At 44.4% G+C, this 18,183-nt stretch overlaps 1 protein-coding gene across 1 annotated transcript; it reads right to left on the reverse strand.

Moving 5' to 3' along the window:
- Positions 1 to 1,139: 1,139 nt before the first annotated feature.
- LOC123449027 (probable tRNA (guanine(26)-N(2))-dimethyltransferase 1) lies at positions 1,140 to 12,504 on the reverse strand. Its single transcript, XM_045126090.1, has 12 exons — positions 12,198 to 12,504; positions 10,819 to 11,112; positions 10,593 to 10,680; positions 10,395 to 10,516; positions 5,529 to 5,668; positions 5,364 to 5,436; positions 4,407 to 4,495; positions 4,197 to 4,302; positions 3,881 to 4,093; positions 1,861 to 2,055; positions 1,672 to 1,749; positions 1,140 to 1,580 (listed from the first exon to the last, which is right to left on the reverse strand). The coding sequence occupies exons 1-12, from the start codon at positions 12,300 to 12,302 to the stop codon at positions 1,278 to 1,280; spliced, it is 1,806 nt and encodes a 601-aa protein (XP_044982025.1). The 5' UTR covers positions 12,303 to 12,504; the 3' UTR covers positions 1,140 to 1,277.
- Between the last annotated feature and the right edge of the window lie 5,679 nt (positions 12,505 to 18,183).

The following is an 18,183-nucleotide window of genomic DNA, read 5'->3' on the forward strand; positions in this document are numbered from 1 at the left end:
GGAATGTTGTTAGAGGTGAGAACATTGATGTTATTGGGCTTGTTGAAACTTTCAAGGTATCCTTCTCTCCTAATGAATTCTCTGCGGTTGTGGGGATGGACAGATTTAACTGGAATTTCCTTCCTTCCTCAGGCCACTCCGACGGAATCCTACTGGGTACCAAGCGCGATGTGTTTGATCGTGTGGCTTTTGATCACGGTGTCTTTTGAGCCAGCACGGTGGTGCATCATCGAAGTCTTAATCGACTTTTCGAAATCATGGTTGTTTACGATCCTGCGGACCACTCTTTGTCCTACTTATTTCTGGATTCGCTACTTATTTCTGGATGCATTCCCTAATAAAATTGATGCGTGTGCGCTTCCTCTGCTAGTTGATGGGGTTTAACCTCCTTCGCTCCCCTACGGATAAGAGTTCTAGTAACTTTTCATGGCCCCTGGCTGATGCCTTCAACTCTTTCATTCGTGATTGCACTTTTCGAGAACTTCCAAAGGTGGAAGCCCGCTTCACCTCGTCTAATGGTCAAGCTAACCCTATTCGTTCGCCTCTTGATCGAACATTTATCTGTCCTTCCTGGGATTCTCTGTTTCCTCGCGCTTTTCTTAAAGTCAAGTCCATTGTGGGCTCGGACCATGCACCTCTTATCCTCGACACAGGTTTGGAGGCTCCCGTTATCCCGTCTCGCTTCTAGTTCGACGCGTCGTGGCTTCTCGTTCAAGGTTTTTCGAAGCTGTTAGCTTCAAAAATCTCTAGGCTTCTTTCGTCTTGCCGCCGGTCCCTCTCTGGGCTTCTTTCGTCTTGCCGCCGGTCCTTGGGACCCATGGATGGCCGGCACAAGTGCTCCTATGCGATCCGTAAATGCTTCTTTCGTCTTGCCGCCGGTCCTTGGGACCCATGGATGACCGGCACAAGTGCTCCTATGCGATCCGTAAATTTCTGCATGGCTGGTCTCATAATAGAGCGGCGGAGGCGCGCCGTGATAAGGGCTCTCTCGAGGCCCAGATTGCGTGTCTGGACGCTCTGGCAGATGGGCAGGGTCTGTTGGGTTAGGCACAAGTATAGCTTCGTTTGTATAGCACATGTCACAGCTACTTAATCACCATCAACTGGCAAATAATAAATTAAAATGAAATGACAAACTATAGAGTAAAATTGCCTGATCAAAATTCATTGCTCAAAACATGTCACAGTAGGTACTATCAATAGTCTGTTCGCTCACAAGAAAGAAACAACAAGTGATATCAAGATTGACGAACAAAAAGTTACGATGACAATGTCAATCAAGGTTCGCTGGCGGGTTCACCATCATCGGTTTTCTGGCGTTTGGTTGAAGGTTCATTCTCTTCGTCTGTGACAGTCGCTCCTGTATCTGAACCTGGCTTATCTGTCACCGCTCCATTTCCATCTTGGCGGCTGATAGCTTCATTGGTAGCCTCTGCGCCTAACAGGGAGATATGCTTGTTTGTAATTCTCCGACCTGCCCTGACCTTTGGACCCCAGTGACTTTCTGGGTTTGGAAGGAACCGATTCACCTTCTTCATCTGAGCCTTGCTGAGGGCAGCAACTGCTCTAGAGAAATTTGCCTATGATGAAAACACAAAATGAGGAGTAAAAATACAATTTTGTTCACATACAAGCATACAAGGGACATTGTAATCTCAACAAATAGCGTACTTCTAGCTGTGGAGATTTAGAAAGGATTGCAGTGCCTGCAGAATCACGCGGCTGTTCCTTGATTGGATGGTTTTTCACCTGCATTCAAATATTCCACAAAGCCATAAGGTAAATACAAGTTCATGGGGTACTTGAGGCTACATACTGAATGGAAGTTGTGATCAAAGGTCACAAACAACCAATATTTACCCAGCAGCGCATGATGTCCCAAATAACATCCCACGGGGCATCAGACTTCAGCCCGAGCGGGTTACAGTGACTGCTTGATATCTGATATCCTGCATTTATAACTGCTGACCGGAACATAACTGCAGATGGTGATGTGCACTTCACAGTCCCAGATATGTTATGGAGACTAAAAAATAATGGAATGTCATGCAATTCCTGCATAACAAGAGAAAACGTGAATGAAGTTTAAAGAGAACACATAAAAATTTATCAGTTCCATATAACCTATCCACAAATATGCACGTGACACAATAAATAAATGCTAAGCTAGATGTTCTAAATTACTGCAAAATCATTCCGACCCTTGGCTACAACCAAGGACAAATTACAAGCTTTTGCTTTTATCAAGCAAAACGGGAAAAAACAGACCAGGAAACGGTCTACTACTTTTTAGCTGGAGTAACCAATTTACTGAACAGCACAATTCTTACTAGGTTCTACACGCGTCATGTTTTTTTTATCTTACCATGGGTTATGATTAATAGTTCATTCAAGCAGTCTTGCTTAAAAATTCTCAAGAGTACCATCAATCCGGTGATACAATAACACCAAGGATCGACGGATCAGTTTTGCATAATCACATATGCATCAACAATAAAAACTTGGCAAAGAGAGATACTAGCCATGGCAATTTACTGAACAGCACAATTCTTACTAGGTTCTACACGCGTCATGTTTTTTTTTATCTTACCATGGGTTATGATTAATAGTTCATTCAAGCAGTCTTGCTTAAAAATTCTCAAGAGTACCATCAATCCGGTGATACAATAACACCAAGGATCGACGGATCAGTTTTGCATAATCACATATGCATCAACAATAAAAACTTGGCAAAGAGAGATACTAGCCATGGCAATTTACTGAACAGCACAATTCTTACTAGGTTCTACACGCGTCATGTTTTTTTTATCTTACCATGGGTTATGATTAATAGTTCATTCAAGCAGTCTTGCTTAAAAATTCTCAAGAGTACCATCAATCCGGTGATACAATAACACCAAGGATCGACGGATCAGTTTTGCATAATCACATATGCATCAACAATAAAAACTTGGCAAAGAGAGATACTAGCCATGGCAATTTACTGAACAGCACAGTTCTTACTAGGTTCTACACGCGTCATGTTTTTTTTATCTTACCATGGGTTATGATTAATAGTTCATTCAAGCAGTCTTGCTTAAAAATTCTCAAGAGTACCATCAATCCGGTGATACAATAACACCAAGGATCGACGGATCAGTTTTGCATAATCACATATGCATCAACAATAAAAACTTGGCAAAGAGAGATACTAGCCATGGCAATTTACTGAACAGCACAATTCTTACTAGGTTCTACACGCGTCATGTTTTTTTTTTATCTTACCATGGGTTATGATTAATAGTTCATTCAAGCAGTCTTGCTTAAAAATTCTCAAGAGTACCATCAATCCGGTGATACAATAACACCAAGGATCGACGGATCAGTTTTGCATAATCACATATGCATCAACAATAAAAACTTGGCAAAGAGAGATACTAGCCATGGCAATTTACTGAACAGCACAATTCTTACTAGGTTCTACACGCGTCATGTTTTTTTTATCTTACCATGGGTTATGATTAATAGTTCATTCAAGCAGTCTTGCTTAAAAATTCTCAAGAGTACCATCAATCCGGTGATACAATAACACCAAGGATCGACGGATCAGTTTTGCATAATCACATATGCATCAACAATAAAAACTTGGCAAAGAGAGATACTAGCCATGGCAATTTACTGAACAGCACAGTTCTTACTAGGTTCTACACGCGTCATGTTTTTTTTATCTTACCATGGGTTATGATTAATAGTTCATTCAAGCAGTCTTGCTTAAAAATTCTCAAGAGTACCATCAATCCGGTGATACAATAACACCAAGGATCGACGGATCAGTTTTGCATAATCACATATGCATCAACAATAAAAACTTGGCAAAGAGAGATACTAGCCATGGCAATACCTCTGATACAGTAGTTAGAACTGAAGTAATTTTGTTGTATGCAGGATATCTATCCTTCATTGGCCTAACATCTGTCAGCGTAGAAAGTACCCAATCTTGATCATGAATAGGAGCGGAATATATTGGCCCGCCCACATTAAATTTCTTTCCACAGTCGCTACATTCTTGAGGAACAACAGGTCCAATACCAGGCGCATACTTCACGCTATTATTCTTCAGTCCGAACAGAAAGAACAAGTTATAAAGAAAGCTTCAGACTCTGGGGTGGAATTTGAGGAAAGTTATACAGGAGGGGTGAATGATACGCAAAACATACCTTAGTGACAGTCCTCCCAAGGGACTGAAGATGGAAAGAATCACAGCCGACACATTGATATACATAAGAAAGTTTAAGTGGAGCATTCTTTATTTCACTTGCAGAACTGCAGTGAAATCCACGTGTTATGATGAATTAGAAGCACTGTCCAGTAGAACAAAATAAACATAATGGAGTAATAGCACAGAAAGAAGGTAAAAAGAATCTCACGTGAATACTCGAACAAACACACGGACATAGAAATCCATAAACACAGAGAGAACAGGCACAATATATCTCTTATACCGATTTGCATGGCTCTGGTATAAAGAGAAGTGGTAAGCATGAGAGGAATTAAGATACCCGAAGGACAAAAATAGGGACTAGAGTTAAATTTATGGATCATTCAGCAAAAGCTTGCAACTGAAATTAAAAATATAGAATTTGCGTATAAGTAAATTTGTGAATTGTTTGACTGTATAAGTAAACATATGTTTCATGATAGCATTTTATGATGGGAAACGTTTCTGGCCGGTGCGCCGGCCTAACCGTTCAGCCGGCCGCACGCGACCCGCGCGCTGACTGGACATGCAACATTTTTCCGTCTAAAATGTTGCAACCAGCGTCATATTTGCTACAAGTGTTTTTATTTGCTACATTTGTTCAGTAAAAAAGCTGCATATACGTTTGGTTGCAACTCCAGTTCGTCGGATTTTTCGTTACAATCGATGTTTTTTACTTTTGCTACAACCGTGTTAATTTTTGCTACAACCAGCATCATTTTTTGCTGCAACCGTTCACTAAAAAAGTTGCATACACGTTCACGTAGATATTTGTTACAACCGGCGTTTGACTTTTGCTACCACGCACCATCAGCTTCGTTTTTTTGCTACGATAAGTAGATATTTTTTTTGCTACAAATTTTGTTTTTTGTTGCAACCGTTGAAAAAATTGCTGCATCGTGTCGAATTTTCGCTGCATCGGGAGAAAAAATGTTGCATGGAGATCCAACGGTACGGACGGGCGGGGGTTGGTGGATCTTGCGGCCCACGCGCGGCCGGCCGAAAGTTTCGGCCGGCGCGCCGGCGCAGAGCACTGCCCTTTTATGATAGCTCATCAGCTGATCATGGTTCAGCATAACAAAAGTTCAGAGTGAAATCATTTAGAATTTGCTTTGGAGTTGCGTACCTCGATACTGGCAAGGAGGATTCTCAAAGCCATTTCATGGCAATACTTGCCTCTGACTGGGTAGGAACCATACCTACACAACAGAATTGATTGTTATAACTTACAGAACAACCGAACAACGTACAAACTGTTCAGTTGGAACTTTTTGGTGAGTACTGCCCATACTTGGAGTAGCAAACTTCTCCATTGGTTCCACAAAGTACTGCCAGATCAGTGGCTGTACACATTAATAGTCCACCATCAGCAACAGCCTGTACAGCTGAGTCGAGGAATACAGATGGTGACCCATAGGGGTCAAGATCAACCTAAAAGACATTGGAGAAACGTAAACCAGCAAGAAAGTAGGAGCAGAAAAACAAGCAATGCATAAAGCCTAAAAGACATTGCAATAAATTGGTTACAAATAAATGTTATTTGTAAAATTACGATAATAATCATGTATACTTAATGCAATGATCCAATGTCCTATTTACATGAGTACTTTGGGCCTTCAGACCAATAACAAGGTTCACCTAAAGCCTTACAACATAAATTACAAATACTTCAAACAGTAGAACCTTAGTCTACCTGAGTAGCGTACATATCTAACTATATTATAGCGGCTAAGCAGGAGCTCCTCCGGTGAAACCACAGTTCTGGACCAGGGGCTTTCACCAATCGCCACGTTATATATTTGTCTGGCTGACACGTATCAGACTATGTTTTTTATCTAACTATATTGACTGGTATTTACCGCTGAAAGCAGAAATATCTAGGCTTCTCTCGCTAGCGTCCGCCAATCCCTCGCCCTTTCCATATTTTTCTAGCTAGAGGGAGAGACACAGAGAAAGGGGACAAGACTGCTTCCCGTCGCCGTTCGTCCGTTCGTCGCCGTCCGTCGCGCCCATCCGGCGCCGGTGTTCACCGCCCACCCGTCGCTTGCGGCCTGCCGTCGTCAACCTTCCGTCGCGCCCATCCGCCGTCGGCGCCCCCGCCCCCGCTTCCAATTCTAGCGCCCCAGCCCGCTCCCTCAGCTCACTTCATTCTTCTTCCCACCCCTCCTTTCCCCCTCGAGTTGGGCATGACCACCTTCAGCTGCTGCCTGCTGCCCGTCTTCAGTTGTCATCGGCTGCATACTACTCCGCTGCCATCGTGTGAGGAGCTGCAAACGTGGATGGACACCGCCTAAAGAGGAGATCGGGAGTGGGGAGAGGAACTATGCCATGGGCCATGGCACTGGCCTGGAAGTGGGGTCGATGGGGCTAAGTTGTGGAAGAATGGTTGGTGAAGGCGGACGGTGGAAGGGAGCAAGCACCAACGCTGTCAAGCGGTAGCATTGCCACTGTGCCGTCTGCCCGTCTCTGCTCATCATTGAGGACGAAGCAGCAAGCTGAGCCCCCTGTCCTTTAATTTTTTTCCAGATCTTGCAGTATACCAACATGATAAAAGTGCTTAACGGGTTGATGAGAAAAACAAATGTAAATATTCATAGTTTGTTTGTCCCGATCAAAAGTTTTGATTTTTATGAATCGAGATAAATGACCATGCTTTTTAGTTATAAATAAATTCTATAATACTTTGTTATATATTACAGGATCTGCTGCGTTAAGCCTATATATAAATGGTGGCATAAAAAAATTATTTGAGTATGGTGATAGAAGAGAATACTGTGTTGATATTTATTTTAGAAGAAGATTTTTTGACGATTTCTTGGCAAAGCAGATGGGATCATCCATGTGTACCCATTATGTGCGTGCTCCATTGCATCACTCTTTTACATTTGGGCCTCTTTCACCTCTTCGTCAACAACCCGTCCAATCTATCCTCGATGCTTTAAACCAAAGATTCATTGTTCAAATTGGTCCTACATATGGACATGGCAACTGTGTAAGTGAACGCTTTTTTGTCAAGGACAACATAGCAGGTGGCATAGTATTTTTTTTCAGTTTTTTTGCTTGAAGAAGATTTGATGGTGTTAATGGACCAATGCTTCAGCCTAGAACACTGGTATTGTAGTGATATGCTTGCTAGCGTAGTTCTTGGAAATTGAGTTAGCGACTAAATAGGAACAAATTTCAGCCAAGGTTCCGTGCACTCCTTGGGCTCATGGTAGTTTTATATTTGAGAAGTATGATATGACGGACGAAAAGGTATAAATCTGTAAAATAGAGCTTGGGACACAGAAAGACGGTGGCAACCACTATAGCACATTTAGACTTAGAAAGACGGTGGCGGCCACTAATCCATTACTGATATTGTATTCGAACTTTTACTAATTTGAAATCCACCTGCTTCCTTGCTTTCTGTTTACTTTCAGTTGTCATATGATTTATACCGTTTGAAACAGGAAGCGATTCTGAAATGGTATATTTGTTGTATTGAAGGTTGCCCGAGATACTTTCCCAAAAGAATGATGCTGCTCTTGAGATCCTAAGAGGTAAATGTTCAGTTCATATTGTTGTGAAAGCATATATAGATGTGTTGAACTTCCATGACACACCAAATATGCTTTTGGTCTAAGTAGTTTAGGGTATTATGTTAAACAATTTCTTCTAGAATTTAATGAAAAAACTATTGTTTTTGTAACAAAACTGATGTATCATGTCAGGCTGCAATTGTACTTAGGATCATGATGTATTTTGCCATGATTCTTGGTACCTTCACACAAGTAGTATGAACTTTCATTTGGAAAACCATTTTCTATGTTCTCTGTTTTGGCTTACATGTATCTGATGATTGCATATGGCTTAATGCTTATACTTGACGATTTCAAGGGTCTTCTGAACGCATGGGATCTTGATCATGCATCTACATTTATCTACTGAAAATAAAGAGGTCTAATTAGTCTTCCACTTTTCATTTTGTGTTTGTAGAGATAAAACTTATCACATAATTATCCAAGAAAATGCGGCTTCATATTTCTGTTGCAGCTGTGCATGTTAAACAATTGGACATAGCTGGATTTAGGCCCGATGCATTTTTTTGTGCATTTAGGCCGGGTGCATTTTTTTTGCACAAATAAGGTGACGCGGTACCACTCAAGCCTGTCACTCGCAGACTAATGCACTGGGAATTTATCGAGAAACATAGTTGCTATCTTGCAATGAACTTGACTTCAAGCACACAAGATTGACAGGGGAACAAAGAAGGAAAAAAAATGATGGTAGTATATTCTGCAAATTTGTGCTTCTTTTGACATTCATATGATTATTATTTTAGTCGAGTGGATATTACAACAGAATATAACATTGTTTAGCAAAGTCAAGACCACAATGGTTTCTATGCAAAATCAATCTTCCCACTTAATTAATTCTTTACATTTATTTTCGTGTAGCAATTTTTGGTACATGTATGCAATTTTAATGTGCACATCGTTAGGGTTTGTCTTTCTTTAATATTTTTTATTTTTAGATCTATTTCAATGTGCATATCCTTAGGGTTTGTCTTTCTTTGTCAATTTTATTTTTAGATTATACTACTTTACATTAGACAAGAGTATAGGATTATTTTCTAGCTCGGCTCTTCTTCTCTAATATGTGCATTCATGCAATACTAACACGTGCTATTAAGCAAAATGTAGTTCTGCATTACAAAGCAATTCATCTTATTTTAGTTTCTTCTAGAAAAAAGGCACCTCTCTAATTGGTAGATATGCGATACTTTGCCCACAAGAATTAACATAAAACCAGTGACGATATTTTTTAAGACATATCTTATATTTGCTAAAAACATGCCAAATTTGGATGAGAAATGATAGATGTGTGCAGATATGAGGCGTGGCGCCTAGCCCAACTCTTCTCCAACTTTTGCTGCTTCACCGGTATTTATCTGCGTGGTCGCCACCTAAGTCATGAGCAATGGCAACACCCTGTCCGGGTCTTTCTCTACTTCGTCACCTTCTCCTTTCAAAGGTAATTTATGTCCCTCCGATGAACAAATGAAATTTCCACGGCTAACAATAGGAGACTGCTTATTTAGAAACTCAAACTGAATTCTAATATTTGTGCATCATTGTAATTGGAGGATACAATGTGTACATAATAATATCAAAATTGTCTCTAAAAAGAAGCCAATCCAAAGGATTAATGACAATTTGATCTTTTTTGCTTTGGTGCCCACTTAGATTGTGTAACTACAAACTAGATTATTTGCTCGAGTAGGGTCTTTATCTTTCTTAGCATGACATGTTTCCTATGAGATCTCTATTGGTACAGGTGAATCGTTGTGCTGAAAACAAGTTCTGTCAAAACCTATCTGGCTTAAATGAAAACAAAGATTGTTGTTATGTAATTGAGTAATATTGGTACGAAATGATACCCTGTAGAATGCCATTATGGTGTTGTAGTCTCAAGTTTTGTTTTTCTCCTTATTCTTTGAGTGCTTCTGATATAGCTGTCGTTCCTTTATTTATAATACTCTATCATTCCTTTATTTATAATACAAATGGCAAAATTTATCTGTGTAGCTGGCAAAATATTTGGTCATTTGTCAAAATTTGATCCTGCACCGTGCCTGTTTTCCAAGCTATATTTGTTCTAATACAAACGAGTCATCTTACACCACATGCAAAGCATGTTCTTGATAAAGATCAATTATTGTCTGCTCACTGCTAGAATTTATGCCACACTAATTTTACTTACTTTTTGAGTAGAAAAGAAATAATTAAATAAATCATAGCAAAACCAGAGATGGGCATTTACATGGGCGCGGCGTGCCGCCGCGCCATCTGCCTGCTAGTAAAATATAAAAACATGTAAGGAGCAAATCCACAATTATGTTGCACAAGATTTTCCCAGAGTTGTCACAAAGTGAGTAGACAGAGCATGAAATAAGTAAAACGCCCTCATCCAAACAGTCAGATAAACACAAAACACCAACCAAACCTCCTCCAACGTAGCACAGTAGCCTAACATGGGGGGGGGGGGGGGGTACAAATGTTATAACCTAGATGATTTCATCAGCTGACATTTTGCAGAACACATCAAATGGTCCTATCTCAGAAAAGTTGAAAGGAAAGGTAGAGCTAAATTTGCAAATATTTAGAAGCCTTACCACATCAAATTCTTTTGGATGAGTGAGCATGTAAACTCGAGCATCAGCCAAGTGAGCTTCCACCTTGCTAATAACAGAAGCCCCATTGAACTTGATGTTCCTCTTGCAAGCTTCAACAGAAGCTGAAGAAAGAAAAGCACATTGAATGTGCGGCGGCATTCATAACTAGGAAAGAAGTTTTAGAAACGTATGTATTACCTTTATCATTGTCCAGAGCAACTACCTTTCCTAATCCATCAACTTCACGAGCATAACGGAGAGACCTCAACCCAGAAGCAGCTAACGCCTGCATTTTTTTGTTGCCAGTGCAAAACCGACCTCAGGTGATGTTAATATGTGCATAAATAATTGACTGGATGTCACTATACTTCAAACTTCTTGCAGAAAGAGATATGACAAGTTTCATTTTTAACAGAAGCCTCACCTCAAGAACAATTGGTGGCTTAAGCTCTCTGGTTACTTTCCCGGAAGGTGTCTTCGTTTCTTCTTTTGACGGATCTTCTATTTCATTTGTAGCCTGATTTGGCTCCTTTTCATGAACAACATCGGTTTCATCATGCTGAGTTAAAGCAGTGTCTCCATTTACAACAGGTGTTTCAATCTGATTGCCTTTTTTATGCGACTTATTATTCCTTTTATTCATCAGTTCCTCATGTTCTTCCTTGCGCTTGGCAACAAATGTCCTTAACACAGCAATGGACATGTCTCTGTTGTGCACCTAATCAAAGCAGTAAACTTGAGCTTTACAAAAAATATATGCATGATGGTTAGCTGCAGGATTATCCATAAGTTTATAAATGGTATGTACTTTCCCTTTAACTTTTTATAATAGAAAATACCCATAGTCAACCAAGCATCTATATACTGCCCATCTAGCCGCCTACCAGCATTGAATTTGTCCCACTAATATGCTGTTTCAGACACCATAGCCTGAGATGTTGGCCAACATGACTGATACTTGACCTGACAATATTAACTACTCCCTCTGTCCGGAATTACTTGTCGCACAAATGGATAAAAAAGGATGTATCTAGAACTAAAATACATCTAGATACATCCATTCTTAATTTCTTATGACAAGTATTTCCGGACGGAGGGAGTATTAAAAAGTACTACCTCTGTTCCTAAATGTAACGTGTTTTGGCAGTTCATTTCACACAAGAAACTCTACATTCCATAAGCATGTTTATCTATAGCAAAAGTTCAGGGACTCCTGAAGTCACAATGCAACTTGAAACCCTTTAATGGAACAAACTTTGCCAAAATAAAATAAAAAAGGGGAGTATTTTGAAGAAACAACATCATGCGATTTGAAACCGTCCAACTATCAATCCAATTGCTTTATCCAGTACCAGAATACCACGTAGACAAAGCCAATAACATGTAAGGGGCTTTGATATATCTTTGAACATTTGTAAATTTAGATAGAATACAAAACAGTCTACTGCAGAGCGCTAACATAAATTATCATCAGAATAAAAAAAAACAAGTTTAGCTAGGCAGAAACCACAATCATGGTACAGCGAGGTCAAGTTGACACTACAGATCCAAACACAATGACATATTAATCGTCCCCCAGCACCCAATTTGGAGTTCTAAAGTAACTCGAAGCTCTAAAACTGCTACACGCCGATCAACTAGAAGCCAGCTGTGGATGAAACAATACATACAGTGCAAGCAATAAAGCAAAGCCCCGCAATCACTATACGCCTACGCCCTATATAGGTTAACTCAAGGAGTGCAGATTTTAATCCCTAATCCAGAGCGTATAAAAACAACAGACAAATATGAAAGCGAAGATACCTGCACGGGATTGAAGAACACGGCGTTACTATTGAGCATGAGGATCTCAGCCTCGCCTTCCTTCTTGATCTCAAAGCCCTTGAGCTTGTCCTCCAGGTCCCCCATGTCTACAAATCCAAACCCAACCACGGAATCCAAGGGAAATTAGTAGCCCGCGGTGAGGAGGACGAGGTTCGGCGAGAAAGGACGGACGCTAGCGCTCAGCGGCACGGAGTTCGGAGGTGAGGTATATGGCGGCGGCGGCGGCGGCGGCGAGGGGGAAGACGAAACTCGCGGAACCCAAACTGGCAGCCAGGGCTTAACATAGGCTGTAAGGGTTCTTTTCGGAAAATATAAAAATCAAAATAAGAATTGAGAAAAAAAATTAGGGTCCGATATACATCACACGTGTGGCATACTAGACATGTCCCCACATATTCTGGGTGACATAATCAGGAGACAGTCCACACGGTCATGTGCGGGCGAACATTAGAACTGCCCACACGTGTGGGCACACCTACTTCATGTGACACGTCAAACAATTACTATTCATACCCCGCGTGTGCGGCACAAAGCAAATCTGCCTACACATTCTGGCAGCTACGTTAGTTATCCGTCGGATGACACTTTAGTTACCCGATGGATGGCAACTTTAGTTGTTCGAGATGACAAATATAATTGTAAAAGCATGGCAACTTTTCTGTTTTGTTAAACTATAGTTGTTGTCGTGGGTATAAGTCTGACAGTAGATGTATGGGGTACGAAAGGATGGACAGAGCCTTAGCTACGGCGAGGATGTATGAGTTCAGGCCCCTCTACGGTGGAGGTAAAAGCCCTACGTCTCAGTGCTCTTGGGAGCTTAGTGTCGAGTGGATTATAGGATTACAACAAGTGTCAACCCTTGCACCAGTGGGGAAGGGCGTCTTATATAGAGTGCGCTGCCCTTCATAATGGCCCGGTGGACAAGGGTGGAATAGTGGCGAATAAATGCCTACGTTACAGGTAACGTAAGCCTTAAATGCTAATAATGGTGTATGAAAACGTATGACCGTTGCCCTCGTGGGAGGTTACGATGTATAGAGTGGATTTCAGTCGGTACGTTAAATATGCTCCGAGTGCTCGTCGCCGACTGGATGATGGGGAGTCCTTAGTTCAGTCGGAACTGTCTAAGGGCCTTGTCCTCTATAAAGGGTAGTCCTTGGGTAGGACCTATAGGGCAGGCCTATGACCCTACCCTGGGACTATAACCCCATCATTAGTCCCCGAATGGATCGGGGTTGGAACGACGAAGTGATGTCTGGTGTATGGAACCGACTGGTATGGAGGTGGCTTTGGCGTTGTTTGCCTCGATCCATTTTATCATGTCAACCAGTGATCCGAGTGAATATACCAATGAAACGAACCGTCAAGGACCGAGTGCTTCCGCGGAATCTTTCGACGTGACTGGTCAAACTGACAGCGCCGGATTTTCCGGGATCCTCCAATTTCGGTTGTCGCGCGCTCAGCGGGGATGACGACATCGCCATCGAGTAGGTTTTGCCTCCTCGATTACCGCGCATTTATCTTCTCCACTAACCTCGCAGCGGTTGGTTGGGGGGATAAGATCTCGGGTCCACCTGTTAGTGACCCAGTCGGAAGCTTATTTAAGCCTCCCCGACGGGATTTCCTGTTGCGATGCTCAACCTCCTCTCATTAATCCCGCTCCTCCCGCAGCTCTCTGCACGCCTCAAGCCTCCTCCTTCCCCTCCTCCTCTGTGGATCCGTCGCCTTCGCCATGACGAAGGGGCAGACCAGCAAACTCGAGTCGCAGAAGAAGAAATAGAAGGGGGCGGCCCCTAATCAGCGGCGGCAGCGAGCGCTGCCGGCGGGTTGGATCCAGGGGGATTTCCTCCCCTCCTCGGTGACGGAGAACGACTTGCTGGAGCTGGTGGAGCATGGCATGATCATCAACAAGTCCTGGAGGCTGCCGGAAGGCGAGACGGAGCCGGCGCCGAAGGAGGGGAGCGTGTTCTGCTGCTCAGCCACGTGTTCAGAGGCTTCTCCTTGCCTCCCCATCCTTTCTTCCGAGGTATCATGACTTACTTCGGGGCGCAGCTCCATCATTTTCCTCCGAACGCAATAGCCCACCTTGTTGCATTCGTCACCCTCTGCGAGTGCTTTATTGGATGCCCCCATTGGGGGCTCTTTAAGTATGTCTTCTTCGCTAGATCCCAAACCGTCAAAAAGCTTAGCCAGTCGGACGATAAGAACCATATCCTCCAGCTCTGCGGGGGTTTAGGCTTCCAAAAGAAAACAAAGAGTAGCTATCCCTCTCTCCAGCTATCCGAGTCAGTCAGGAACTGGCAATCGTCCTGGTTCTATTGCCAGGACATTGCTTGTCCGAATGCTTCGAGCGGGTTGCCACCTTTTAGCTTAGACCGTCCAGGCCCTCCGAGGAAGCTTGCGCTCTCTAAGGGGGAAAGGATCCAGATCCAGCCTTTGGTCGACGCGCTGATAGCCGTCGTCCGCAAGGGAGTCACCGACACGGACCTGCTGGAGACTTTTCTGGGTCGACGCATCCAGCCACTGCAGGCCCAATACCACGCCATGTGGCACTACGCGGGGCCTTCGGATTCCACTCGGTCTCATCCAGAGTGCGTGAGCGGGGAGACTGTGAATGCGTGGGTCCGCGGCATCACAGGCGCGTGTGATAACCCCGTGGGAGCCCGGCGGGTGAAGCCCTTCCGCGCCGACAATCCTCCTCCGAATGAGGTGAGTACATCTTGTCGAGTGCTTTTAATCTTCTTAGATTTATTGCTTTTCTTGTCCCGCTGACTGACGTTGCCGACTGTGTTTTGTGGAGGATTGGACCAACTGGTATTCTGCCGTCTCGAACGGGAATCCAGCCGAGGAAGAGAAGGGCAGCCAGGAGGGCAGCGCGGATAGCGTCGAGTACGTCTCCGACAGTGGGGAAACGGAGGAGGATACGGAAGAGGAGGAGGAGGAGGATGGGGAGCAGAGCTCGCCACCCTCACCACCAGAGCACCGAACCAAGCGCCGTCATGACCCCGCTGCTCCGCCGGCTCCTCTAGCGGCCCCGAGTGCTCCGCCAGCTCCTCCCGTGGCTCCGAGTGCTCGGAGTGTGAAGAGGACCAGGGACGCTGCTGCCGAGCCCGTGAACTAGCCGTCCAAGGTGGCCAAACCTAGTGGGCCTAAGCCTCGGAAAGCTTTGCCTCGGATGAGGATCACTGTTCCGGTCACCTCAGCGTAAGTATCTTGTTCTTCCATCTCCCTTCAGTATCCGATTGAACACCTCTTTTTGGGAACTCATGCTTATCCGTCGAGTGGATTTCACTCAACAGAGCTGCTACCTCCGCCACCTCTCTGCCGCGCCAGGACGATGATCCTATGGACACGGATAATGCCGCCACGTCCCAGCAAGGTACATTGTCATGACTCCGAGAGCTGTATTATTGTTTCGCGAGTGCTGTCTTTGATCTTGACCTTTTTCCGTAACTTCATTTTGTTCAGTCGGGCTTCCTTCGGAGGTGATCCATCTGGAGGACGACGACCAAAGGGGGTCTGAGCCAGCTTTGGCGCCTGTCCCTGGGGTTATCTCATCTACTGCCGCTCCCACCATGAATGTGCCGCCGACTTAGACGGTGCCCCTCGCGGCGGAACCGACTAGAGCGGAGCTCGGGATGCCCAGGGAGTCTTCTGCCGCGCCGGGTCCATCAGCTGTTCAATATGACGCCCGACGCCTCTCGGAAGACCAGGTGGGGGCCGCCAAGGACGCCATGGTGCAGGTGGAGCTGATGGTGGGTGACGCCAAGGGAGCGTATGACTCCATCGCGTCTCTGTATAAGAAGAGCTTGGAGCTTCGGGACGATATCCGAGTAAGTGCACTAGTAAGTGTTTACTTTCCTCTTGTTACCACTCGGGGTTTCAGCGAAACATTCGGATACAGTAGGATGATTTTGAAGTGGGTTCACTCCGAGTGAACCAAGTGGGTGTAGTCCCCGAGACTTCTGCCGAGTGCTTGCGCCGGCACTTGTCTTTATATGTATTTTCCGTAATCTGAATAGATCAGAGCTGATCTGCCCGAATGGTACCAGTGGGGGCATGCCGAGTGCACCCACTAGGTGTAGTCGCCGAGAGTAGTGTTACTCGGGCCGAGAGATAGGAATCACATAGTGTTGTTGGTTTGTTATGGAGCTCAATAGGGCCGGCCTATTCGAGCTTCATGCGAGTGGGGTCACTCTCAGTGAACCCACTGGGTGTAGTCCCCGAGACCGCTGTCGATTGCTTGCATCGGCAGGGGTCTGAAGAACTTTGAGCTTTGATTGTTTTGTCATATCTGTCGAGACTTTTTCCTTGTTGAATGTGTCTGATCCTCCCTTTGTGTATCTTTGGCAGAAGACTTGCGAAATGGGATGTGCGTACAATGCTCTGAAGGCTGAGAAGATTCAGCTTGCTGCGGACTTGGAGGTGGATGTGAATGACCTGGCTGGTGTGAAGGAGGCTCTTGCTGACCGAGAGAAATCTTTGGAGGAGTATCGGGAGACCAACAAGGTATTGCTATCCGAAGTAGAAAAAATGAAGAGTCAGAGATCCGAATGGATGGGCCATCTGAAGGTGATGAACACTCGGTGCATGGCGCAGGAGAACTACGTCAGCGACTGGGCAAGGAAGATGGTCGCACTGCTTGGTGGTAAGTTGTTGCCGAGTGCTTCTTGACTTTGGAGTTCACTCTGTCGTGCTTACTTTCTGCTTGTCTTTTCTTTGCAGACTTCTGTCGGGACGTTGAGGCTGAAGCAGCCGAAATTGAACGGTCGCTTGTTCCGAATGTTCCACTCGGCGATGAAGCTAACCGGGACATGCTCCGAGCGCATTCTCGCCTTAACAGGGTTGGCCCCTTCATCGGCCGTCTGAGAAAAGTTGTCGGCCGGATCAACAAGGAGTTGTGGCCTGAAGACGACTCCCGGAACGAAATAGATGGGTTGATGACTCGGCTGGAGGACGTCCCAAGCAGAGTGCAGGCATGGAAGAAGTCTACCGCTCGGTGTGGTGCGGACGTGGCGCTATCTCTGGTGAGAGTGCACTGCAAGGAAGCTCGCGAAGAAAAGTTGAATATGTTGCAGGTCGCCAACACCAAGAAGCTTCGATTCGAAGATTTCATGGAGACCTTCCTCGACACAGCCACTCGCATTGCAGACATTGAAAAAACTTTATGGTGAACACACATTTACCTCGGTATGCCAAGTGGTATTTGTATTAAACTTTGGCCACTGCTGTTGGCCGTCACATTCGTGGTTCGGTGTGGATAAACTTGATTCACACCGAGCCGACTTATCGTGGATCCAACTTGAATTCGAATCGGATCTTTTGCTCTTCTTTCGCTGAGTTTTTTTTGACACGATTTTCGCTCGTGGTTTTTGTTTGGCGTCTCTTGGTGAAGCCAATGGCAAACATGCGGAGCATGTAGTTGTCAGTTGTCTTCACATCCACATGAGCCTCAATGAGGGTCTGCTAAGCCTCCGAGTGCGCACTCGGAGCGAGCTTTTACTTAGGCGACTCTGGGTCGCGGCTAAGTCTCCGAGTGTGATTGTTAGTGCACACTCGGAGCGAGTTGTTACTTAGGCGACTCTGAGTCGCGGCTAAGTCCCCGAGTGTGACTGTTAGTGCGCACTCGGAGCGAGTTGTTACTCATGTAGTTGTCAGTTGTCTTCACATCCACATGAGCCTCAATGAGGGTCTCCTAAGCCTCCGAGTGTATCTCGAGTATACACTCGGAGGAAGCTTTTTAATTAGGCGACTCTGAGTCGCAACTAAGTCTTCGAGTGTGACTTTTCGTGCACACTCGGAGTGAGTTGTTACTCATGTAGTTGTCAGTTGTCTTCACATCCACATGAGCCTCAATGAGGGTCTGCTAAGACTCCGAGTGTATCTCTAGTATACACTCGGAGGAAGCTTTTCACTTAGGCGACTCTGAGTCGCAGCTAAGTCCCCGAGTGTTACTTTTCATGCA

The sequence above is a fragment of the Hordeum vulgare genome, chromosome 4H (genome assembly GCF_904849725.1).
Source record: "Hordeum vulgare subsp. vulgare chromosome 4H, MorexV3_pseudomolecules_assembly, whole genome shotgun sequence".
Classification (NCBI taxonomy): Eukaryota; Viridiplantae; Streptophyta; class Magnoliopsida; order Poales; family Poaceae; genus Hordeum; species Hordeum vulgare.